Source organism: Haliaeetus leucocephalus, unplaced genomic scaffold (assembly GCF_000737465.1).
Source record: "Haliaeetus leucocephalus isolate CR32 unplaced genomic scaffold, Haliaeetus_leucocephalus-4.0 Scaffold906, whole genome shotgun sequence".
Lineage (NCBI taxonomy): Eukaryota > Metazoa > Chordata > Aves > Accipitriformes > Accipitridae > Haliaeetus > Haliaeetus leucocephalus.
In genome coordinates, this window is record NW_010973342.1 from 4200628 (window position 1) to 4227973 (window position 27346).

General features: G+C 43.0%; 2 protein-coding genes across 2 annotated transcripts in view; both read right to left on the reverse strand.

The window, feature by feature from the left end:
- Positions 1 to 8910, reverse strand: part of HGFAC (HGF activator) — a 42127-nt gene extending 33217 nt beyond the window's left edge. The window contains exons 1-3 of the mRNA XM_010583514.1: positions 8761 to 8910; positions 7166 to 7220; positions 5220 to 5316 (exon numbers count right to left, since the gene is read on the reverse strand). Coding sequence (XP_010581816.1) covers positions 5220 to 5316; positions 7166 to 7220; positions 8761 to 8826 — 218 coding nt within the window. The 5' untranslated portion in view covers positions 8827 to 8910. The remainder of the gene's footprint in view (positions 1 to 5219; positions 5317 to 7165; positions 7221 to 8760) is intronic.
- A 16878-nt stretch (positions 8911 to 25788) lies between these two features.
- RGS12 (regulator of G-protein signaling 12) overlaps positions 25789 to 27346 on the reverse strand; it is an 89806-nt gene continuing 88248 nt past the window's right edge. Inside the window, exon 18 of the mRNA XM_010583515.1 lies at positions 25789 to 26442. Coding sequence (XP_010581817.1) covers positions 26078 to 26442 — 365 coding nt within the window. The 3' untranslated portion in view covers positions 25789 to 26077. The remainder of the gene's footprint in view (positions 26443 to 27346) is intronic.

Below are 27346 nucleotides of genomic sequence, written 5' to 3' on the forward strand. Positions count from 1 at the left end.
CCTTCTTTCTATTTCTAAGATTAGAAAATGAAAGACAAAAATAAAAACCAAAACCAAAGCACATAAATTATGTCTTCTTTATTCATTACAAAACAAGCAAAACAGGACCAACCCATTTCTTATGCCTGTCAGTTACTTTAATAATCTGTGGAGTCAGGAGACTGTCCACAGAGGGACTTTTTCCTGGCTTTCAGTGGCAAACATTTTGCACTCAGTTCCTTTAAAGTGTTTCTATTTTTTAACTTGCCAGACAAAAATGAGGAAATAACTGACACAGGGTGATTTCCAAATGCACGGATAAAACCTCTCCTTTTTGCAGAGCAGCGGGCTGAATCCCGCACGCCACACTGCCTGTGAGAATCCTACAGAGACAAACTTTGACAACTCTTTTATCCACGCGCTTTCCTTGCCTTCATCAGTCTGTTATCTCCAAGGCTCATAGCACTCCAAGGAGCATTAAGCTGCTATTTTCCATTTGCAGAGGTAGACTTGTAAGCTTCCCTGAGGCCACACAGGGAGTGTGTGACTGAACCTTGGAGGTCCATGTTGTGTCCCAATGCGCCATCCACCAAAACAGCCTCCTTAACCAGTTCTAATGCAGCATAATAAATATCAGCTGGCACTACACAGGAAAATGAGTGGCTACATGGCATTGGAAGAAATAGGAGTTTGCTTTATTTAACATGGCTGATAACCTATTTTTATTATGTGTGGTTTTATCATACCTTGAACAGTTGTGTTATCAAATATTTTTTCACCCTAGGACATCACAAGCTAGATTGAAATTTTATTGTAGAGCATGTCTACCATTTTAACTGCCCTACTTTGCTTCTTAATTAGGTGCCATGTGGTTTTTAAAATGCTTTAATTCCTATGGAGCATCTGAATAGGCCACACATATTAAGTTTGGTGACCTCAATTATATAAGGTGCACAAAAAGAAAGGTGCTTGGTAGTCTAGTGCAGATTAACTTGACACCTTCTTAAAGAGGCTGTTTTCTCACAGGCATTAAGGCCCGTGTGACTCTGCTGGGAGTTAATGGAAATTTCTCTGTGCTCCTTCGGTGGGAAATGGATCGTGGTTTTTTTAAAGGATGGTCTATTACGCATGAGGATTAAGGTGAGGAGTAAGTTAAAAGTGGTTCCCAGCGGTGCGCTGCTTGTGTCATTGTTGGCAAAACCATCTCAGACTGAACACTTCAGCTGTGCCAGCCGTGACGGGGAAGGAGAATCCAAACTTTTCTGACTTAATTAGTGATTTAGCAGAGCGACGTTACACTGAGCAGCATGGGAGAGGCAAATGGAAAAGGCCCCATGTACATCTAAGGAATTCAAGCAAACTCTGATCATTAGGGGGAAAAAAACAATTTATATGCAAATTAATACTCTCTGGAGTCTGTCCAGTAGCAGCCAAGTTCTAAGCAAACGGAGAATTCAATTTTTCCCCTCTTAAATGTTTTTTGTCATCAGACACCCTGACAGAGGCTTCTTCCACCAGCTTTCCACAACCCACTGGTCCTCCCACCCAATGCTCTTCACAGCCAGTGCTCTCCTTCCCTATCGCCTCTCAGTGCCTATGAAGAGGTTGGTGCTCCCCTGCGATGCCAGGCTGCCTCCTCAGTGCCAGGCTTCTTGCACATTCATTTTCCACCATATCTCTCACTGTTTGGGAGAAGCTCAGAGCATCCTCAAAGCTACTTCACTAGTGTCTCTCTTTTTCTTTTTAAAATCTCTTCTTGGCTGGGGGGCTTATCAAAAATGTGATGACATTTTGGTCTCACGGGATGTTACCTCCAGCAGCTACACCAACCAAATGGGCTTATTATTTCTTTGTGTTACTTGTAAATGGGACCACTCCAAATTTATGAGACAACAAATGTCTTTACATCAGCCTGTCACATAAAATTGTTAATAAAAAAGTGAAAACTTAAAGACACAGATACTGAATTAATTACACCAGAAAAGTCCACTACTAGGCATTGATTTAAACAACATTTTAAACCCATGCATGGTAAACAACACAGGAATGGATGGACAAAATGGCGTATCAGAGGTGAGGCCTAACTGGTAGGCAGGTTAAATGGAAAGAGGGCTATTTTACCCATCAGGAGCATCAGGAGCCTTAATAATAGGACATTTTGGAGAGCAAGCAAAGCCTCGGGCCAGAGCCAGACTGGTGGAAGGAACAAGCTCTGCCATCGCACCTAGTGCTGTCACCATGTTCGAGGCCCAGAGGTTCCCTCAGACCTTTTTAGGTGTTGTACTGACCACGGAAGATGGCCAGACTTTGCCTGATAACACCAGAGCAAGCATTACTAGCACCAGCAAAATCCAGAGCCTGACGTTTGGTGTCTCCCCACATGTCCTTCTCCTTTCCAGGACTGGCGTAAACTCTCCAGCTTGTAATCCAGCTGGCCAAAAAGCCCTCCTTTGCACTGTTTTCAATCTGTGGCCAAAGTAGCAAATCTTCCTGTTTCCAGAGAAGATGGTAAGATCATGTCATTCCCCTACAGACCTAAGCCCACCCTTACAACCTGGCACAAAAGGAACCCGCACATCCAGCACTCAACTGCAGGATAAGGTTTCTCCAGGGTATGAGTCAACACCTTCCAATTCACAGCCAAAATGTGAGCCGAAGTCTGTTCCCACTGTTCCCCTTGAGCAGGATCTCAAGGGAACCCATCCCACCATGGGACACAGGGGCAGGGCGCTGGCAGCATCCCTTGCAACCCCAGCTTGGCTGCAATTCAGACCACCGTCCCCATTTGCTCTCATGGGTGTTCACTGCACCCCCATTTTGTCTGTCCCTACGCTGTTTTGTCTTTCTGGAGGTACCAATGAACTTTAGCAACAGTTCCAGCTAATATTTTCTCTTCAACACAAAAAGCAAATTTACATGACATCTTTAGTACCTCATAAGAGGCCTCTAAATAGGAATTTATCTGTGAAAACAGATTATAATTAAAGGGAAATGCAATACAGGATGCTGCTAAAGGAAGTTTGTTATTTGAATACTGCAATTATTTTGTCTTCTTTCCTGTGTTTTTGATAAATATTTATAAAGACGCAACTTGTTTGTTGCTCTCAGAGAAAGTAGGGAGAGGTTTCTGCAGTCAGGACTGATTTATGTTGAAACATTTAACGTTATGAATGGACAAGGTCATGTCTGATGGCCTTCCACATTTAGCCCTTTGAATCAACACAGTAGCTTTCATAAATGAGATATCCAGCTTTGTGTTAAGGTAGACACTGCTGTTAAATGCTTTCTGCAGGAGGACTATCTTTTTATTGAACTTAATATGATGAGCTAGCACACAATATCTGTGTCATACGTAGTATGAGAAAACATATAATAAAATTAAAGCCTACTGGAGCAGGCTTTGGCTCACACTATAGAGTCCTGCCTGTAGTCCTGCCTTAAAGTATGGCTTGAGGACTAAGGACATGGACTCATTAAGTGCATAATCCAGCACTCTCCTGGTCTGGTCTCCTTGCATTTGCACCCAAAGAGGCAAGTTGCATCCAGCCTCCCATCATCTCCATCCTTACTAGCAGGCGGCAGGCAGGCAGGAGCAGGAAGGACACCAGCCGTGCCCTCACCTGCTGCCTGCCAGGTGCCCTGGGATCAGTTATTCAGCATCAGTCCAGCATGGGCTAGTGCCAAGTCACACAAAAATGCACAGAGCAGGTTTCCTGACTGCTATTCAGGGCTCTTTTCCCGGAATCTCTGTGCCTGAAGTCACACGTTAGGTTGCTTTTAGCTTATGAAAGAAGAGTAAACACTGGCCAGAAGGTCAGCCATGGGGTGAAATGGCCTGTCAAAACCAAACAGCTCCAGCTGTCCTCCTCCTCATCTCCCTGCTTGTAAATGGCTTTTTAAAAATCAGAAGCGTAAGAGCAAGTTGTCCAAGGTCAGCTCTAAAGTGTGCTCTAACCTTGGATCCCATCCATTCACAGGTTTTTCTGTTTTTTTCCATTTCTGTGGCCTAACTGGCTAAAAACAAATACACAGTGTCATATATTAACAAGATCCATCTTAAGCATTGCATGAAATTAAGCGTGTCCAAAGGTCAAACTCTTTGTGGGTACAGTTCATCAAAGACAGGGTTCAAACTGGAAAATTATTCCGGTTCTCTCCAATATCTCTTAAGATATTCTGTAATTCTTGTTTCCTTGAGGCTTTTCTTATCTGGATTGTATCTATGGATGTCTGGGAAATTCAGAAGTGGCCTCCTAGCCCGAAGCTCTATGTCTATTTGTGTAAGAAGGTATGTGTTGTGTTGTTTACATTACACCAGCACTTACACTTAAAACAGATGTGCCATTAGAAAGATGGCACAGATCATGAAAAAAATTAGGCAGTCCAGTATAAAAAATGAGAGTTCTGTCCTGTATGGGTGAGTAAAATAAACTATAAAATATTATCTGCACCCTGAAAACATGCAAGTATGTGCCTTTCACATAGCTCATCTGTGCATACATTTTCACATTACTGGTACCCATATATTCCCTGCTTCATTGCCTTTGATTTCTGTTAATATATGCCCATTAGATAGGTTCATCTGCAAAGTTAGTCTTGTTTATTCAGTGCTTGCTGCAGTAGGATTCCCACCTGACAGCCCCTACCCCAAAATGAATAATGAATAACAACTTCTGCATATGTAAAAGAATAACCTTTGCCCAAAACAAGGACACCTGGTCTTAAACACACTGGTAGAATAAATCATTGCCCAACAAGCAGGAAAAAGGGGAGAGGAGGGGGAAAAACCCTACTTTCCTCAAATATCAGATGGTCTCTGCTGCAGTACAAGTATGGCTCACACAAATCAAACAATTCCTTAACCGAGTGTCATCTCTTATAGGTGTCTGTATCTCTCCTTTCTCCCTCAGCAGGGGGTTTCTGTCACGTCGTTTCATTGGTCCTGCCCTTTCTGTACAAGCTCTTGCCACTCGTGTAAGTTGCAACTCCAATATGAAGGCCAAGGAGGAAAAATTTCTGCAGTTCTTGAGCTTTCTGTGGCCCTGGAGACCCCATGCCTGGGCTCTCTACCTTCTGAGCATGTCTTGACCTGAGGGCCATGACAATAAGCAGGAGAACTGCATGGTTCTCCTCGGCACACATCAAGCTCCAGTTAATGATTCTAAAAACCAGATTAAAGCACTAAAAGGATGGCATTTTCATTTGAATGCTGTCTTCATTTATGAGCAATGTGAACTTACCATTTCTTTTGGGAAAATAGATTTGATAAACATGAGTGATAAAACCTTCCACCGTACCGGAAAGGAAATTTGCATAAATTTCCATCCTCCGTAAACACTGAAATACAAGAATAAAAAACTCATCATGCAGGTGAACACCAACCCACGGGTATATATATTATATGTTATTAAATGAAATTATGAAGATAGATATATTCAAGTTTTTCAGCTGTACTTTGGACTCTGCGTTTCTGCAACTTCTAGTGCGTAAGAAGAGGCTTAAAATACTACATAATGACCAAATCAACAAAGATAAATGGGCTCTGTGGTAGAATAAAGATCTCAGATCATTTCAGCTCAAAATATATTGCAAATTCTGGTACAGCAAATGCCAATTATATTCATTAATTGCAATTATCATTTCTAATTATGCAGTATTGTAATAGCATATTAAATTGATTTCTGAAGTAGTATCCTTTCAGGCTCCATATCACATTGTAACATCTGTTTAAAACAATTAAGGCACCAGACAGTACAAACTGAAATAGAAACAGTCAGGAGAAAGAAGGGTTTAAAGTTTGGGGGAAGACAGATAATTTTGATCATACCACCTTCTCTTCGGGATAAGCAGATTCCTTACAAGTGGGGAGAAATTGATGGGACCAGCATCTAAAAAGGGCAAGTTTTATGTTCACCACGTCAGTGATGGCAGTCTAAGGAAGGGTGGTGGGAGTCTAAGGAAGGCTAGTGGGAGTCTAGCAGAAAAAAATCCTTCAAGACGAGTCTTGAGAATGAGAGACTGAAGATAAAAAAGACAATGAAAAACTGTCAGAGCTTATTTAACCATTAAACTAAAAGCAATCACTTTTGAGAGCCGGGAGCATGAATGGGAAGCCAACCACTGCTGTAGGAGAGAAATGGGGCGTACAGCCGAGCTGGCAGCACAGCGCGTTTCCATTTCTCAGTGACGATGTACGACTGCTCCTTGTCCTGAGCTTACCCCTTCCATGACAGCTGGGGCTTCTGCACACCCTTGCGATACCTGTTAACCCTCACGAGCCCAGACTCATCATCTCAGAGAGCTGCTGAGGCCAGTTATTAGCATTATGGAAAACAATAACCCATCCCTGTGGTCGAAGCCCTTCCTAACCGGCTGGAATTATGGTCTCTCTATCTGTCCCAACTGTCCCCTTCTCTGTCAATGCAAACTAGCTACTGCCAGCCCCTCTGCTATCCCTTTTTCAAGCTTGGTTTTCATTGTCTGAACTAATTAAGCAAATGTTCAGGTATTTACCTTTTCTGATACCTCCTGTTATAAGCAGTTAGGGAAGTTGTGAAAATATATCCATTCAGAAGACATATTGCATCCCAAAGTCCATTAAAGACTGTTCTAAGCTATAAAGGCACCACTAATGGCCCAATTCATGTAATCCTTAACAGCAAAAGCACAGGACAACAGCAGCTTTAAAAATGGAAGTCTGCAATGCCCGTGCACAGCCAGGTTGTCTGTGTGTTTAGGTGCCATCAAAACAAATGCAACCTGGCAAACTGCATGAGGCTCAAACCCTTCTCTCACAGAGAGATCAAGGGCTGTGGCAGAAATTGAAACTATACATACAAAGAGCTTATACACTTTAAAGTTGCAGGGCAGACGGAGCTCTGGTTAAAATAAAGGGAGTAGCACACTTACAGCCACACTGTGTTATGAGTGAATACAAGCCACACCAGCTGAGACAAACTAAAATCCCATCAGCACCTTTCCATTAATCCACACTTGAAGGAAAATTATCTGAGATTCCTGAGCTAATCCCAAATTCCCCTCTACACAGAAATTAATATTGGCATACCTATTCCATAATCCTTATTCATGTTGAAACAAAGACAGGCTTACTACTGACTTGCACAGCATGGATACAGACAGGCAGATCATTCTTACTGTCATGAAACCTATTGGATTGACTTTGTACCTTGTGGGCGAGTGAACTCATGTTTTGAGCCTCTTCCTGCCCCAGATTTGTAGTGCTACAAAGAGAAAAAAAGAATGTGGATTGGAGACACAGATTCACTCTGGGAACCATCCTATAGAGACAAATGTGCTTTCCAGTGTGCCCTGAAATTGTGTTTCTCCCAGTGCTTCTGCAAAGATCTCATTATTTGCGTGTGATTTTTGCTGGGGCACAGTCTGGTGAAAGAGGGTAGATAAACACTGGCTCGTGAAAGGTCTCTGTTAAACGAGGAAAACCCAGCACAGCACAAAAAAGGCCAAAGCTCTGCTCCATTATAACTTTCTATTGCCAAGGGACACATCCCCTACTTCTCTCGGCAGGAAGCTTATATGCATTCTGGGGCCGGTTCACAGCTACAAATAATATCCCAGAATTTGACTTTTCCTGCCATTTAGCTGTATCCCCCAGGGCATTAGTTAAAAAAGCAACCTCTACTCTATTTGGGTTTGCCAATCAGCAAGCAAAGAGCACTAGGCTGAGCTGATTTTAAGCCACAGGAAATAATAAAAAATGGTAATACGCATAAATTGCTGCTGCCACCAAAGGTGCTGACAACTGAACTATAGCAAAATAAAAATATCACAAAAGAAGTCAAAGAAGCAGCACATCATGAACGTAGAACTGGATAGAGGGCATAACAAGTATGGGATAAGACAAAGCTGTTGCTAATATATATAGGAAGGGCATGAACAGTTCTGAGGAAGAAACAGTTTTTGCACTCTACACCGACCCTGCCAGCACTGAGCAGTCTCCAACGGCTTCAGCCAGAGCTGACGTTTTCCTAGGCACCAGAAATATTCCTTTCTACTCCCACCTGCAGTATGTAAGGAGATACTTCTGTACTTCACTGGGATAGTTAGGATTATAGCATCATTTAGGTATATTTGAGCTAGTTTTAACCTAGCCAGTGAAATAAGGCTAATCATAAAGCCACACAACTGAGCATCTGGGCTATTAGCTGCACTGCTAGTCCATGGTGGATGCCAGGCCATGGTGGTGTTTAAGCAAACTAACAAAGTCAAACCATCACGGCCATGCTCAGCAGTGCTGCAGGTGCCTTGCAGACATACCCCGAAAAAGACACAAAGCACACGATGAAAACACTGAAGGGCATGGCATGAAAACACGGAGAGGTTTGAAAAGAAGGAGATGGTTACCTAAACGGGCATGTTCAGTTACCAGGTAGCAGTAAGGGCTGGTGGGGTAGCACTCTCCTTCCATGCCACTGCAGGTACCTGCTTATGTCAACACATTTCTGAGATGCATTTTCAAAGTGTTTCAATTTTTGTGGCCCTTCCTCCCCTCCCGTTCTTCCTCCCTAGCAGGGCATGGATGTAAGAAATTCTTTAAACGCAGATACATATAGGACCAGCTATCCTACAGGGCCCCCACTTAGTCATCACTGCTGTGAGCCTTCATCTAGCAAATCCCTTTTGTTTTTCATTTGAAGCACTCTTCCTTTCGGTCTGGTTGGCTCATCCAACCCCAAGGCAACATAGTCCTGCCAGCCAGCACATAGGTGATCCACCACTCCAAAACAGAAGAATCAGACTTACCATCCTTGCACAGTCACTGCTCAGAGTCAGAGCCAAGACAACAGCGAAAGGAGCGCAGACTTTCATCTTCGGTCTCCTCTCACGAAGGTTTTGCCTGGCAGAGGGAAACTTCCAGGGCTGGGCTGAAGCAGGAGGGCAAATCAGCAATGAGCTTTCACAAGGCGCTGTGATTTACTTGACTTTAGGGTATTTTAGTTTTCTAAGTAAGCAGAGCTGTTATCGTTGTTAATCATTAATGTCTTTGTGGATACATGGGAATGCCATGTAGTGAGCCATGTATTCTCCCTAAAGCACAGGGACTGAAGAGTTTACAAAGTGCCTGACCCTCAGACATGATCGCCGGTGTACTCAGCAAGCATTTAAGAGCACCTCCAGAGGAGCTGCTCCAATGTTGCTTGTAATCAGAGATGATTTACCATCCAGACATTTCCCATCTCTTTCCCTTCAGGAGCTAATTAAAAGCATGGTATAGCAATAAACAGGAGCTCCAAGCAAGCCCACTCAGGAGATGACATTACATTGCAAAATACGGCCCAGATCAATGCCGATATCAGACACAAGAATTACTCATTAACAGATGGTTACCTGCTCAACCGTGACTTAAAACAGAAGCCTTTCAGCAGCAGACTGGGAAAATTAAAAAGAAAGAAAATAGACATTACTCTGACAAAACGTTTTGTGTACCAAAAAGTTCCCTTCTGCAGCTGCCTGAGCAAAGCCATCTCTGTCTTATAAGTGCTTGGCTGAGATAGCTGCACTGCAGAAGCATTTCTAATAGGGATGCAGAGGATATTGCTAAAACTGAGATTTCACCAGTGGAGTCTGCTTCAGCCCCACCTTGCCCCACAACCAAAAAGCACAGGTTTGGCTGGTGCAACTGTGTCTATGCTTGAGGCTTTTGCCAGCCATGTCCCGTCAATCAAGGACCACACCTCTTCACACCCAAAATCCCCAGAGCCACAACAACTGAAAGAATACCATAGCCCTTGCTTAAATTGTGCTCTACCCTTTGAAGTTTCACCAGCACAGCTAAGGAAGGGATGTGATTTTTTTTTTTTTTTTTTTAACCCAACAAGACCATGGCAGTAGGGCCCAGCGGTGCAGTGGAGCTACCCCAGCACAATTTTGCCATGATGGTTTATAATGTTAGAGTGGATTTCCACTGGCTGTGCTATCACATTGCTGTGTCTCTTGTCACAGTAATAGCTGTTGTTAGTTCAAATATGCATATATAGGTTTATGGACAAAACTTTCCTACTGTCAGCAAGGCTTGGAACAGCAGGAACCAGACAAATTTGGAACTTTCTTCCCAAAATCCAGCAAAGAGCAAACTAGCAGAAAAAAATTCTTTGCCTCTATGCATTGTCTGTTGCCTGAAGATTTGAAGTAAATAAAGCTTCAGGAGAGACTTGTGGAATAGATCTGTCTTACTTTCACTCATTTGAAACATGGAAATAGGATGTACAGACAGTCTGATCTGCCTGGGGACACCTAGCAAAACTGGAACATAGATTTCTACTTTCTACTCTCATCCTTGACTTTGGCCATCAAACTAGTAATGCCTATACACTGGCTTATAGACATCTGCTTATTATCCAGGCTACTGAAATTGTGCAAACAAAACAAAAAAAAGCCATTAGCTGCTATTTCGTTCAGAGTACCCAAAAGCTCTGCAGAAAGTGAGGAGCAGGGGAGCAAGGACTGGACAGCGAGGAAAGGAGGAAGATACTTTTTTAAAGCTGTGGCAGTACCCTCTTCCAGCCATTTCCAGAATAAAAAACATCCACTTCCAGGACCAGAAACATTGTATTTCTGTGGTGACCAAAGCAGGATGTAGGAAAATATTTTCCCATAGCTAAAAGTAAGAAAGAAGAAAAGCAAGAATGCATTCTGTGTCCGTGCATCTGCTCCCGGTTGCTGTAGTTCATAGGCACTGAACTACAAGGAAGAGTTGCAAGACTTTCTGGGAAGTCACAACTTTAAGCTTTTAGCTCAAATTGATTCATCAACATAAGAAAAAGGAAGAAACACCAACACCAGGAGCCACTTCAACTGATAGGACAGTGCTAGCACAAAGCAAAAGCAAAAGACATCAAAGGCAGGAATTGCAACAGCTGCCAGAGAAGCACCACCATATAATGGGAATTACCCCTGAGTAAGGTCTGAATAATGACCAAACAGTGATTTCAGGGTTCAGACAGATATGAATCATTAAAAAAACCCTAACTACTCCATGTACGCTGCCTGCATTGGTTCAGCAGAGGTGTCTGAACAGGTTTTATGGCCACAGAGAAAAGACAGAATTTGAGGTGTGTTTTTTTGTAAGTTATGTTAAATGATCAGTGACTTTTCCAGATATTTATAGCCAGAAGAACGTCTGCCTGCCTTCATCAGGCTTTTCGTAGAATCAGTATGCCACATTTTTTTGAGAGACATTGTTTTTCATTGGCAAGAAACCACTCAGAAAACTGAAGATTCAGTTTTGATACTGAATTCTTATAAACTTCACAGGGCTTTGAGCACTTGGGAGTTCATAAGGGTGAAGAATAAGGTCTTGGCTGCAGACATTTTTGTGTCATTATGTGAAGCTTTTGGCCATGAGCAGCACAAGAAGTGTGCATGGAGGGACAGCTGGGGAACAAACCTGGGGAAAGAAAGCTGCGATTTGTGAATCCCCTACGCTGGTCCAGTTGTATGCCATTCCAGATCGAGCTGCCCAGCAGCACGGTCCTGGGTGAGCTGGGAATGGCCCCAAAGGCAGAGAGGCACCGAGCAGGGAGGCCATCCCTTACCCTAACACATGTTCACGCCTGACTCCGCAGCCTCTCCATCAAGAAGGCAGAGGCACAGAGCTTCCGACGTGAAGACAATAAAAATGGGGAAAAAATAAACAGCACAGAGCTTGGGGAGTTTCGGCAAGCACAACCTTCTTTATCTACTCATGCACACCAGTGCCACAATCACTGGTGCTCGGATGGTTTACAGGAATCACACTTGACCTCAAGAATGGACTAACCAGAGACAAAGGCAGAACTGGTGCACACAGCCAGCCACCTCCTCAGCGCGCAGAGCATCGAACGGTCCGCGCCCACAGCAGCCTTCTGCCTCTGCCGAACACCAAAGAGCTGCTCTTACGATCAGAGATCACTGGATTACACGTTGTCAAGGCCTCTGGGGTTGCCTACCATGAGAGAAATTTCTTCTGCTGTAAGGAGGAGATGCTGTTTGGTTTGTATCGCCGCAGCTGAGAACCCACCAGTCTGCGAGACCTGGGGCACAGTGCCAAAACCATCACCCTGTCGGTCAGGCTGACGGCCCACAGAGCTGCTCTCCTTGACCTTCTCAAACCAATTAATCTGTGACTCATTATTTCCAGCATACTGAAGGAAACTCTCCATAAAGGGAGAAAACAGTCAGGTGTGTATGTACATGATAACAGCAACAAGAAAAACAATGAAGATACAGAAACAATCCATATGGCATTCAAGATAAAGTCCCTAGCATTAGATCTTAGACTTCATTTAGCACCCATTTCAAATGATGCTCTGTAAAACACTAAAAATAAATATAAATATAAATATAAAAATATAAAAAATGTGTGTGTGTGTGTGTATATCTAAAAGCGAGGAAATCTGGAAACAGGACCTACAGGAAAGACTTAGCTTTGGGATGACAGAATATTTGGCAGCTCTAAGGCCTGGAGTATGTATTGCAGTTCATCCCACCAGTGAAACTGCAGCTAGGGTCTGGTTCTTGTTTTCTAAGAAAATTCCATTTTCATTTTAAAGAAAGGCATGTTCTGATTCTTAACTTTGCTGTACATAATATTGAAAATTTCCTGTGGAGCACACATAATCCAAATGCATTTAGAGCCAGATTCTGCTACTGCTGAAGTCAATGAAAGGTTTCAGAATAAGACTAGGATCTCTTTACCATGTTTGCAGGCTGTAATCCTTCTGTATCAAAGGCTAAAACCCCTCAGTTTCAGTATTTTTCCCTTAATATTGATATCATCATGGGAAAATAAAAAGGCAAATAAACACACAATAAATGAGCAGAAAGAGACAGAAATCCTTGCTGCAGGGGGTATAGCACATACTGATCATGCTGCCTCATACATCTGCCTTTTCCTCACTTTCCACATTGCAATGTTTTTTATTTTGTTAAATTTAACAATAATTAATAAAAGCCCAGACTGAGCTCAGGCTCTGAACTACTTAGTAATAATGAAACAATATTAACAACCATCCTAAGTCATTAAATACCAACAAAAAATAAATTAACTGACTCAGCCACCAATATGAAATAATAAAATTGCTTTTTTTTTCATCAATTAGTTCACTAGACATAAGTGGAAAAGACAAGTTTAAACACACACACACACACACACACACACATCCGTGTACATTCCTATGTACCAGCTACCAAGCAGACTGGAGGATGGTTGTCCCATGACTGCAAGTTCATGTGTTCTCCATTTTTACGTTATTTCCTGACCACTGTAAATGTTTCTGAGAAATCTACCACTCAGCTACTGCAAAACTGAAGAAAAACTATCATCTTTTCTAATAGCTAACTGCTTCCCCTACGTATTTTTGTAAACTTCTATGCTTTTTCACGGTAATAAGGTCTTCTTCCAAAACCAGGTTCTTCTTCCCTTGTGAAGGTAACACATGGCAGCCAACTAATGGGACAGTGTTGCCTCCTGACATCTGATTTCCAGGCTTTAGTTGACGTGATTGTTAGGAAGCCCAAACCCAGCTTTCTGGATAAGGAGACAGCTGGAGGCCACAGCATCATCGGCACAAGGAACCAGTGCAAGATCTAAAGTCTCTGCAAGTGTGCTGTGTCCGAGATGTTTATACAACATGAGGGGTGCACGTGAATTGGAAGTAATTAATTAGAAGTATTTCCAGCATGAAGAATGCAATTTTTGATTTATCTTTCAGGAAGGGGTAGGATGCAAGCAATCACGTGTGGCAATTCTGCTCCTGGTGTACCAGCAAGTGACTCAGTGCTGATGTGAGACTGACGTACAAACCCTCCCAACTCTTTTCTTTTCCGCTGGGGGACCTGCAAACCATGCTGCAAGCATTGTTGTCAGTGTGGGATTGGGATTCCCTTCGTCTCTGTTTCTTGAGGTCATTCCCATCATCTGGTCCCAGGAGCCGTCACCAAAACTCAGCTGTCCCCGTTATTTAATGAATATCCTAATCACCAGAACTGAGGCTCATACTCATGGGCTCCAAGTCTAGTGACTTTTTAAGGATTTTAAAATGAGGCAATGCAGCAGTACTGGGAGCGCACAAAGAACCCTTTCCTTTCCTTCTAACACCTACTGCTCAGGGCTGCCCGGACACAGGAGGGCACAGAATTTCACATGTTTGCTCATTTCAGCATGAAAAAAGAAAAGCTTTGGCTCAAATCAAACTGAAAAGTTGAGTTATTCAGATGGGCCTTAAACAGTGTAGCATCCAGCTTTCCACATAGCCACACTGCAACCACAAACACCTCTGGGTGTCAACCCCTCCTCTCCCTGGGAGCTTCAGGACTCCCGGGGAAAAAAATCAGCATGGTTTTGGCTTTCAGAGAGGATTGGAGTCCCGGTGCATCCTCTCCTGCACCAGACTTTGCTGTTAATATTTGCAGTCCCCAAGCTGTGCATAACCTCTGCCGCACCACAACAGAGCAAACAAATCCTTTTACAAACCATCCTCCCCTCTCCTAGAGGCAGCGAGGCTGGTAAAAGCACAGCTGCAAAAGGCTGATTGCTGGACAGCTGGGATCCAGCAAACATGGGTTTGGCGCTGCTGTGCTTAGCAGATAATCCTGGGACGGAAAGATATGCCTTCACCCAAATGTTTACTCCTCCTCACTCCTCTCACCTCCCACGCTCCTCCAGCACCTCCAGCAGCTCTCCTGGCTTCCCTTACCCGTGAGCTCACAGCTCTGGGGTTTTCTGCACTGATTTCCTTTCTCTTCTCTCCAGGGACTGAAACTGTTCTCAGATCTATCATATTATTTTTTTCATCTCACTCCCTCATCCCCCTCATCCCCCCATGACACATTGGCTGCCGATGTCCCATCCTGGCCCACGACCTTGCCAGCAGCCTCCACTGCCTCACCAGCACTCAGCAGCAGAATAAACATCTTCCTTCCATGCACGAGACCGTCCCATTGCATTATCGGGTCTTCCTTCCACCTCTGCCTTCTGCAGGGCTTGGGGCCCTCCTTCAGCAGCTCTGCAGACCTTCACACTAGCGTCACAGCTCCACATGGAGACGGATCTGCCCCTGGACTCCTGGATTTTCTCCCTATGGCTCCTCCACTTGGCCTTGGCATGTTTGCATTAAACATCGCTCTTCACCAAACCCCCACATCCTGGTGCTTATCTGCCGCTTCTACCCTCTTATCTCACCGCTGCCCCTCAGACGTGGCTTCTTTGGTCTTCCTCTCCACTAGCATTTTCCCTTCCTACACCACTGGGTCCACACTCAAAGCTATACCTACCTTCAGCTAAAAGTATCAGACCTTGTGAGTCCCTCCCCGGTCAGAGGGTTGTTGTATTCCTCTCCCTCCCCCAGCCCAGAGCTTGGCAGCCTGTCCTCATCGCCTGCGTCCTGCAGGAGCGGGCACAGGACCCTTGACAGCACAGCACCCTGAAGGCGCAGCCTTTCGAACAGGCTCTGCGGCAGCAGCAGCAAACACCCGGAGCATCCCCTCCTCTGGTTTCAGCACTCCTAGGAAGGCTGTCCCCATTTTTTTGTACTTTCCCTGCGGCTGTAGCCGCGTTTCATCCATTCCAGCACCATTCTTCCCTGCTTACATTTACTTTCCCGAAGAGGCATGTAACATACTGATCAGGCTGCAACTCTGCGAGCACGACCTCCCGTACACTTTTTCTCATTGGCATGGGTGGCTTTGCCTTGGCAGGATGCAGTTTCAGACAATATCTTGACTGCGATTTTTCTCTTTTCAGTTGACCACCTTTGTGTGCACTGATTTTGCAATAAATAGCTTCATGTTTCTTCTCTGTAAAATCACATTTTTAGCCAGACTCAGCCACTGCAGTTACAGGTATATATTTAAAAAGCCTTTACCTGCAGCTGTGCCTACAAATGTTTCTTTCATGCATGCAGAAATCTTTAGTTCTGATCTGAAAAATCAAATCATAGAAAAGTAGCAATGGAAGAGCTGAGCTTGAGCTGCAGAAACAATACCAAACTGTGATTTTATACCTCTGATCACACAAATCTGTGAGTGATTTAAAGCTCTGCTACAAGCCACAATATTTACAGAACCTTCATTTATACACCCCAGACATGGATCCAATTGCAAAAACTAACCAAGATTTCAGAAGTCCATTTCAAGATGATGCTTAGTTCTGTTCATAAACCCAGATGTCATGACATATCTAAAATACTATGCCTGCAACCTGTCTAGGATGTGTTTGTGTGAAGAGACTGTTCCTCCTACTGTATGAATAAGAGTGGAACGTAGGTAACTATTTTTCAAGGACTTCGATATAAACCTTTGCTGATAACCCTGGCTGAAACAGTAGGCCCATATACAGAGGCGTATGATTTTTTTTTAGCCGTGTACTCACTGAAAACTGACAAGAAGAGGTGTAGAAGCACCCACCTTCCACCGATGCCAACCCATTTAGGTAACTTCAGCACAGGCTGATTTGCAATTGTTAAGCACGTACATTTTTAGCTGTGCTCAAATTCCTGCTATTCCACCCACTTTCTTCATTAGCATATTAGACGCCCCCATGGCATACTTTAAAATGGTCTATAAGTCAGGCATGTGTGAGGGAAGGTGGCTCCACTTCTGCAGCTGAAGGCAGCTGAAGTCTTCCCTTTCAAAGTGGGAAGAGCATTAACGGGCAAGAGACAGCCCCACGGGAAGGACGCCAGCCCCACAGCCTGCCTCGACTTCGGGGTTATTTCCTATGGTAGGGTGGAGAGCAGAGTTCACAAATAGTGCTCTAATTATTCTGATTGCAGCCCTAATAATATCCTGTATAGAAACCCATGTATATATGTATACATATATATTTTCTGTATTTTTTTTTCATATATATATATGCATGGAAACTAAATGTCTTATTAAAAACATTCACTTTCTGCTTTGCAGGTAACTCATATGCCAAAGGGTTGAAGTGCCAGGTGACACCCACTGATCAGCCTTTTGGCTGTGGTGACCAGGGGAAGCCACACGATGAGGTGCCCTCTGCTAAACCTGCACCCTGCGCAGGGAGCGCTCCCGTCACTCCGTGCCACTGCGGCAGCTGCCCAGGGCCAGCAGGGCTGCTTGGACACAGGATTTTGCAATATCGTCATAAGGATACTCACCTTAGATTTGTCAATCTGTATTGCCAATCTGCTAATCTAGCATCGCGTTTGCCCAGGCCTTCCCTGGGGTTTTTGCATCACAAACCTGGTGGCAAACCGCTAAGGGATTCGCTTCTCCCGTCGGTCTCCCTGCTGCCGAGCTCTTGTTCCTGTGCGGGAGCAGGACCCTTGCACCTCAGTCCCATGCCTCGGGGTGTGTTTGGGAGAGCTGGTCATCTAACAGGTAGGCAGAGAAATAAGCTTGCATCCTGGAGGGAGGGACACGGATGTCCTTTACCAGGGCTCCCCTCCCGCTGCATACAAAAGCCCCACTACTGATGGCCTCCTCTTCTCTACTACCTCCCCCTGCTCCTGCCTATACGCGATCTCACCCTGTTGGAGACTGCTGCACAGTTTTTTCACCAAATCAATAGGGATTCTGTCCCTGACAAAGCCTAAAGGGCCTTTTTCCTGCACTCCCAAAAGTAAGGCAGGCAGAGGTGTCCCAGGAAGAACCTGAGGGTTCTCCCGGTGAGCAGCCCTCTCCCCACGGCACAAATCCTGACTTCTGAAGTGATTTGTGTACCACTCACTATCAGTGCTGGTCTCAAGAATAGGCTTAGGCTAAAGATTTGACAGTGTGGCCCATATACCCCCCCCTATTTCCTTCTGTCTCTTTTTTTCCCCTCATTTCCCTGTACCTCCAGTGCCACTCCTCGTAATTGCTGCAGAAATGTAATTGCTGCTCTGTGTAATTGCTGCAGAAACAATCTGAGCTGTCATTGACTTAGATTGTTCACACATCAGGAGAAACTGGCAGATCAGAGTCACCTCACCTATCTTCAGGGACCTCCTGCATATGTATTTACATCTGAGGTAGGTATCAAGGCTCACAGTATAAGCAATGGAGACCTACAAAATACAGAAAAGTGAAATTTAAGGTATGAGTCACCGGTACGTTTCAGCTCGAGGATGAAACAAATCATTCTTTATATCCACGGACAGTATTAAACAAATAATTCTTTACATCCATAGACAGTATTAAACATATCTCTAGCAAATACATAAAGTAACACCCATGTTTCGGATACAAAGGCAGCTTTGGATTAGACATTTAAAGTTAGGCAAGAAGATCCCAACTGGGTTCTCCTAAAAGAGAAATCATGACTTTCTGATCAGCTCTGTTAAGTCTATTTTGAATTAAACTGGACTTTCTTTCACTCACTCAGGGCCCAATCCTGTTAACTACACAGTTGTCTAGCAAGGAAAATTACATCTTATGGCATCACAGAGTGGGTTCTTTCATGCTATAAACTGATGTCGTTGCAATGAATGGCAGCAAAATCTCACACCTCTGTATCTGTCCCTTTCCCACAAGCGCAGGCAAGATGCAATGGGAGCACCAGCACCCTCTGGGAGACTGAGGTGGTGCAAGACCAACCGATGGAGCGTGCTTAGCCATCCAGCACCTTCCAACAGGGAGATGAACATCTGCCTGTTTGTGCCTTCGCCCTCTTGCCAGGGAGAGGAGTTGCGGCATGTGTCGTTCTGGATTTTCTAATACACACATGCACACGTTTTACTCAACGCTCAAATGAGCAAGGACAAGATCAAAGATATGTGCCCGCCATCGCCGATAATCTCCTGGTTGCAAACAAGTTTCAGCTAAGTGCTTTGCATACAGAGGGCTGATCTCAGCCAGGCGTTGCTTCATCCTGGCTGTAGTATTGACTCTGGAAATTTTAAAAGCATGGAAGAGGTTGAAGTTATGTAGATATTGCTGGTGTTTGAGTCCATGTTGTTGGTATACTGGCAAATACTGGCAAATAGTTATTGAAAAGGATGCTTGTGCAAGTCTATAAATGAGGGAGAATAGTAATTAAAGGGTAGTTTCCCCTCACCATGTGGTTTCATCTTTCCAGGAAAGACTCAAATCATTAAGAAAGACCCCAGTTACCTCTTGCAGGAATGGGGAGATGCATTAGCTTCATTTTTGTGCCCTGATCTAAGATTATGCCACTCCAAGAGGATTAGCTTGAATTAGATGAACTTCTAGCTGGCCTTTCATTTCTTTATCAGCCCGCTCTGGAATTGAGGTTTGAAGCTGTACAATAACTGTAACAATAACTAACAATAACTGGGGATGCTGGTCAACAGCCGGCTGAATATGAGCCAGCAGTGTGCCCAGGTGGCCAAGAAGGCCAACGGCATCCTGGCCTGTATCAGAAATAGTGTGGCCAGCAGGAGCAGGGAGGTGATGGTTCCCCTGTACACGGCACTGGTGAGGCCGCACCTTGAATACCGTGTTCAGTTTTGGGCCCCTCACTACAGGAAAGACATTGAGGTGCTGGAGCGTGTCCAGAGAAGGGCAACAAAGCTGGTGAGGGGCCTGGAGCACAAGTCTTACAAGGAGCAGCTGAGGGAGCTGGGGCTGTTCAGCCTGGAGAAAAGGAGGCTGAGGGGAGACCTTATCGCTCTCTACAACTACCTGAAGGGGGGTTGTAGCGAGGTGGGTGTTGGTCTCTTTTCCCAAGTAACAAGCGATAGGACAAGAGGAAATGGCCTCAAGTTGCTCCAGAGGAGGTTTGGATTGGACACTAGGAACAATTTCTTCACTGAAAGGGTTGTCAGGCATTGGAACAGGCTGCCCAGGGAAGTGGTGGAGTCACCATCCCTGGAGGTGTTCAAAAAACGCATAGATGTGGCACTTCAGGACATGGTTTAGTGGGCATGGTGGTATTGGGTTGACGGTTGGACTCGATGATCTTAAAGGTCTTTTCCAACCTAAACGATTCTATGATTCTATGAACTTAGTTATATGCTATTTTGAGATTGTGAGTAGGTCTTTGCGGGCAGAGAATGTAAACAAGGTACAGGTTGGCACATCCTGGCAAAGCAGACAACAAGGTATTTAAGACTACACTTCCCAAACCTGGACTTCAGGGCCTTCTCCAGTGAGGTAGGTGAGTGGTCTTTACACTACTCACCTTGACACTTGCTGCAGGCTACGGGCACTTGCAAATGCTCTAGTGGCTTTGCAGCTCTGTGTACCTGCAGGGATGGGATTCAGCATCATCACTGGAAACCAGTACGAGATTATCATGGGGAGCAATACAGTGCTGGCATGGACTTGGAAGGGTTACATTTCATCCCATTCCCATCAGTCGTTATTTTCTACTATTGGTACTCAAACATCTCTATGCCCCCTTGCTCTGGCACAGAGTGTTCAAAGCACAAACAAAGAGGATGGTGAATGACAAGGGAAGCATTTAAGGACCATTGTGTCACTGATTCAGGTTAGTGTACACAGACACTGAACCACTGGGGCCCCAGTTTTTTCCATTCTTGCTCTCTGGCAGAGAGAGCATTTGTATATTTTAGCAGTGCCTGCTGCAAGGGCAGAGCAGTTCTGATGCATTTGTCCACTCAGAAACCGCAGAACTAGACAACCCACCAAGACTATGCAGAAGGGAAGCCAGAAGAGAATTACATTGTACCTGGAAAACATTTGGCTACTGCCTTACCTCAGGTTTGCAATCCCTTTGTGTTGCTAGAATAGAGCAAAAGGAATTAATTAAAGGCTAAAAACCTAACTGACTATTATTAAATTCCAGAGGATGAGCTATTTTTAAGGTATATAAATATTTGGCAGAAATTCTTAACAATCATCTTTTAAAGGAATTTCTTTATGTAAGCTAGGTTTAAGAAGATATCTTTGCAAAATCCAATAAAACGCAGGCTAGTTTCACGTTGTCTCATACTTCCATTGAAGCTGTGATGTCCAAATGGCAGCAGGTCCCGGAATAACTGAAAAAAAACTTTTTTCACATGTTTTCCCTACACTGAAATTAGATATCAGTGAAACATTATCAGTTCCAGTGGTATAAATTATTTACTAACTACATACACAATTAAGATTTTAAATGAGTTTGATACACTTAAGATTCTATAAACATTATTGTGTGGTACAGGATTTCGCAATACTTTGGGGAGACAAGGCATGAGAAATAAATCCAATGTGCATTTTCATATTAGAAAGTCATTATATAGCTGTTTAAAGACAAAACCACAAATAAAACAAGAATGCCAATCAAATTCTGTACAACATTTTAGACTGTAGAACAGAATGATCGCTTGGGATGAAAAAATATAAACAATTTTCTGTCCTTCTCTTCCACACAAACAATTCAGAAAACATGTTGGTTCACGTGTAACATATTGGATTTGCTAACCTTTTGAGTAATGCAGGCAAGATTTGCAGACACCTGATCATCCAGCACTTCTCAGCAGATAAAGGTCTTCTGAAAAAAATCAAGAGTAGCCCAGCTAAAAGTGACAGTTGGTCTACAGCAAGAAAATATGTCAGTAAGATCAATGAAAGCTTTTCCTGAGTTTTAATTGGCATTGGATTAGGGTTCACAAATCTCCTGGTTGTTCAGTACCCTATGATGCTAAGCTCAGGATGCTGTTCCAAGAGCACAGGCAGAGAGAAGTGCTTGGATGTGCCACTTGTTTTTGCTGCAGGGTAAACACCCACACTACCTGCAGAGCAACACTGTTGTCACACAGGTTTGCTACAATCCCACAAAGCTTGGAAATCTGCCTGTCGATGCAGAAAATACGGTCGTTTCTAAACTTGACACAATGAGCTGCTGTTGAGAGTTAGGAGGAGTGTCTCAGACCTGCAATGGTTTTGCCTTCTCACATCTCTTGATCAGGACCTGCCATTGGGCTGTGGCCTTCGTCCAACTAAGCCTTTGGAAACTTTTCAAGATCTTTGAAAAATTGTGAAAAGATGCCTCGGGGTGTTTGCATCGCAGACACTACAGCGCACTACCACACACTCACCTGGTCTCCCAGGTACCAAGTACCTTAGGAGAGACCACCTTAAACGACAACATTCGCTATTGATACTGTGTCGGAGGGGTCTGGGGCGAGCAATAGCACCAACTACTGAGAAACAGCTACTGGCAAGGATTTCAGTATTGTGGCAAAAATCAGGCTACTTCCAAAAAATCAAAATAAGCTCATAAGTCCTGATTATCTCTGCTACAAGAAGATAAGGAGGCTACCAGCTGAGCCATGTCTTTTAATAGTTTTCTGTTGAGAACAGTAAATTCCAGCATTAGAAGAGAAGGAAGAATAAAGCAAGGCACACTACAGGAAAGGCAAGAAAAGAGGCCAAAACTTTCAGGCGAAGTAGTGCACGAAGGACCCAGCATCCTTGAAAGACATTAAATAGCCCCCTGAAGACTTTCAGGGGCATGAGAAAGGACATGGTGCAGCCAGGTATTGGCTCCTTCCCACACAGCAGTAAATCTCTTGCAAAGTCTATTTGCAAAGCCTGTTTATGTGCCTTCAAAAAACATCAGTTATTTGTCATGCAGTCCCCCAGAGCTAAATTGCGCAGTGGTTTATTTTGCATGTGTGTTATATGACAAATTTGTTGACAAGGCACACTGGTACAGTAATCCTAAGTGGGAAGTCCCTTTGCAATTTTGTCTGTATATATATTTTCTATTCGTCACAGAGTCTTTAAAACAAAAAAAACAACAAAACTGTGACTGTTGTGGAGCCTATGAGGCCGAAACCACTACCATTTGAAAATCAGATACCATGACAACAAGGGAAATATAACACAACTGCTATATTATATAAGATTTAGAATGCTGCAGGATTTTCTAAGTGTTGGGGTTGGTTTTATTATATCACTAGTTGTCACAGTTTCAGGTTTGAGTACTGATATAGGTCAGTGGATCTCCCTCTTCCATGTAAGAGGATGGGGAGACCGAATTCCCCCCTTATTTATCATCGTGGGATTAAGGACACGTAAGAGTAATTCTCTGTACAAGTGGAGTTTCAACAGGGGAAAATCGGGAAAAGTAAAAGAGAAATAAAGTCACATAAAATCTGATTAGGAACTGGCTGGCAAGATAAAGGATTAAGCTATCAAGAAGCACTTCAGTCGGGCTGCTTTTTTAATTGAAAGTAGATTTCATTAGTAGTGGAAATCACAGTATAATGAGGCAACTTAAAATCATATTATAATGTTGAAGTCATGCAGTAATTAAAACTGGACAACATCCTTAGCAAAATCTTGGAAAACATCAGCCAGAGACAGGCTGTCCGCACTCATTTTTATTAACTCCATGATCTGTGGCAACTGATTCCAGCAGGTTTAGCTTTTATATTCTGCCAGATATTGAATAGAAGAGCTAATATTAATTATTTCTAAGTCTAAGGAATGAATTTCCATGAGTCCTAGCTAAGAAGCCATTCTTCTATACAATATGCCAATAACTGGCATAACAGTGCAGCGAGGGGAGGAACGGTTTTTCCCATGTCCCGTTGTTTACAGGATTTCCAGGCATTGTGCCAAGATTTGTCCCTATGTTAAAGAAAACTCCATTCTTTCACATCCTTCATTTTCCTGCACACAGCTTGACTCTCCCATGCTGTCAAATTCCCTCTGAATCCTTGATACAGTCAAATCCAGTTTGCTGCACTCAGAATTTAAAAACAGGGGGTTTGTTTGCTTTTATTCTGAGCATAGCAGCTCATGGAAATAAAACAGGAGAAGGTGAAGAACCAGCTCTTTGATTTGAACCTGGCTTCCACTAGCTTCATCTGATGGCCCCTAATTCTTGTATTAGAAAAGAGTGTGATAGTCAATCCCTATCCACCCTTTCCATGGCACTCAAGGTTTTCCAGACTTTATTATATCTCTCCCCAGCTGTCTTTTTCCAGCTGAAGAATTCTGTATTGCTCACTGAAAGTCACTTAAGTGCACTTGCACAATGTAAGATAAGCAACCTTGCTTCATCTAAAATGCTCGTCAGAAATTAATAAAGACTGTAATGGTTGTATTTGAATTTCAAGTTTTTACCTGTATGATGTTCGGATTTTATCTTCCAAGACACACAAAAAGTGCAAAGCATATCACAGGTCAAAAAGCCCTCTCTTGAGTTTGACTGGTGTAATGCTGGTCTTGATTAGAACAAACCTATTAATTTTCAGAAGACAGGAAAAAATTGTGGCCATTTATCTGTGCAAAGAAATATCCTTTCATGGGCAATTATTAGCAAAATACTACCAAAAAAACCCCAAACCATGAGAAAAACACTTTAAGAATACATAGATATTTAAATATTTTCACACATTTGGGCTATGATTGTTTTGTTATGTTGTGTCCCACACAGCTGATACATAGTAGAATACAAACCAACATATCCTATGGATCAGTATAGAAGCTTTCCCCCTTTATCCTCAGGACAGGTAAAGTCAGACTGCGTGCAGTATGCTATGGTTGTATTTTAACAGCACGGTCCGTTACAGCATGGTACCCAGTTACATCAGTCTCCAAGCCTGTTCACTCACTCCTAGTTCCACCTGCTGTGTTTCCCCAAGTCTCTAGTATGGTTACACCACTGTGATTTTTGCACGACTCTTGAATTAGTTTTAATCTTGAAAGTTTTTAAAAGAACAACCATTTTCATAGCAGATATCCTCATTCAGTCATACACTGAGTTGAGCCTTATGTTAACAAGGGTTTTCCTCAATATCAAGAACAAAATCACTTATCAGTAGAAAAGAATTAAAGTATTAAAGCTAATGGGTGTTGTGTCCATTTATATCACCGGAGTGTTTGATGTATAACGCTTGAGCTTTAGGAATCTTACTTTACTGTTATAAAATCCTGTGTACCTCTTTCTCATCTTAGAGATTTGAGTTTAAGAAACTGAGTGACTGACTCCAGTATTCCTGGCTATTCAGAAAATTCATGACTCTTGGTATGCTTTAGGAGCAAAGAAAGAGAAGTTATTCATTAACTACTGTGATGCTTTAGACTTACTGCCTGTGTGGATCTGCAGTCTAAGAGCTATACAACATGACTTTTTAAGTCTCACAATAATTTCAAATCAGTGAACCACCAGAAGGTCTCAATATATACACTCAATACTGTTTCACATTGATGAGCAGAGGTCCAACGCTCTCATTAATTAGTGTACCCTTTTGCATGTCCAGACTCATAACCTCTTCTGAAGAAAGGGGAAAGGAGGAAAAGGAGTGGGTGGCAAAAGCAACATATTCAGTAGTCTTAAGTATCTTTTCCTTCTCAAAACTCCACTTAAGGCTAGAAGATTTACTGAAACTAGAATTAACAACAAGAATAATGAGGGACACTTAACCACCTATCGAAAGAGCAGTAACAAAATCCGCCTTTCCCCAAAGCTAAAAGACACCAAGAGCAGTGATGAGGAGGGACCCAGACGACCCTCCCACCACTAAGTAATTACTATATACATTACTGGTATGGAAACATCGCCTGTGTTGGCTATGAGAGCAGCTAGTATTCCCAGCACAGGAAATTCACAGGGTTTTTTTGCTTCTTACTGCTTGTATAACAACAGTCTTATTGCATATGTCCATCCAGGCAATGCATTAGACAAGACTGAATTCCATCTGAACCTCTTCCTAAATGTCATGAGACAGATAGGAAGATATTAAGAAAATAATCTTAATCTTTTTACACCGGTAACTGATTCTACTTCCACTTCAAAAGTCTACCGACACACAGGGAATCCTGCAGACAAGGAAAAAACATTAGAAGATTAAAGTGAAATTATCTTAAATAAAAAGTTTGGATAGGGGAATTTAAAGTGAGTTTGTCTTTAATAAAGACAAGAAGGGTAGGGGTGGAAATCATAATTTTAATTACACTGTGCAATGGAATCATCCCAGGGAAAATGATACAGAAACGGTAAGAGAACAAAAACAAATAGCTCAATACTTTTGTTGAAATACTATTTTTTCATTCTATGGGTTCTAACTCATATCAGAAGAGATGGTCTGGCAGGCTCGCTGAAGGCAACTGGGTGCGGAAAACAGCTTATAACCGGCAGAAACATGTCTCTAAGGCATATCTCCATTGCTGCTGATGCCAAGCAAAAATACCAGAACTCTTAATTAAAAACAGAGATTTAAACAAAAGTAGCTTTATACTGATTCTCAGTGCCCTTATTCTTCTCACTCTTTACAGTAATCAGAGATGGAAGGTCTGATGTCCTATAAACTCCAGTCCTCATCCTCCCTTGGCAAGATCTCAGTTCAGAGATGTAACCTTCAAAGCTGAGGTTCCCTTCAGAATCGTCACAGGAGCGTGTGCCAGCATCTTCCAGTTTGACTCCGTCCACATCAATTATCCTCTTCACAGGGAGCTCCGTTCCGGGGTTCTCTCTCATACCGGGAGGATTAAAGTTTCTGCTGGTCTTTGCTTTGTGAGAGGTCTGCTCACAAGAGTTTCCTGAAGTCCCTTGTGAATCCTTTTTCTTCCTGTGGTTTACACCTAACAGAAGAATTAAAAACAAAAACCACAAAACAGGAGAGTTATGTACTTTCTGGTTTTAGCAGTTTTCAATACTGCAACCTCCTCTGAGGTCCTAACAGTAGATTGCCAGCTGGGTTACTCCTCCACTCCATCAAGGAGACTTATTAATGCACCAAGTAGGTAACTAAACAGTAGATCTCAAAGATAAATGCAAAATGCTAATCTGTCTTAATTTAGCATTTTTGAGAGTTTTTAAAAAGACTCCATTAAAAATAACTACTTAGTATAAATTTGTACACCTCTAGAACAAAAACTCTTACACCAGCAAACCCAAAGGTGAAGGAAGAGAGTATAGAGCTTCCACTGGGGCAGAACAGAAGATGTTCCTTGACTTGAACTGGCCGCCAGTACTGGATCCCTGCTGAGATATTACTTTTACTTGGCTAGAGATAAATTCTCCAGCAGACTAAGAAAGGATGATTTGAAGTTGCAGTTCATTGTCCTGAACCGCAACCGAGCAATTATGGGCCACGGTTTACGGGACAAGAAGAAAAGACAGAATCTGCTGAAGGGCTTTAAACATTCAAGAAACACCTGAGTTATGTGTGATTTTTTTTAATCTTGAAGTTTCTTTTTGGTACAGCACTTCTAAAGCCACAATTGTTAGGATTTGGGCCTATTCTCTAGAACTACTCATACAAAGTTGTTACTATCCCAAGTTAACCCTCGATTAAAACCTTGACCTCCACAAAAAGCTAGTTTTGCATTAGGTGTGACACTGCAAACTGCTAGGCGCTTGTTAAAGTAAATGCAGATGAAGCTGGTTTGCCTGTTTCAACAGGCAACAAGAAGGGAAGGAAGAAGGATGAGTTGATTTCATGATTTGCACCATGGTTATCAACATGATTTCTGTAGTTGAGGT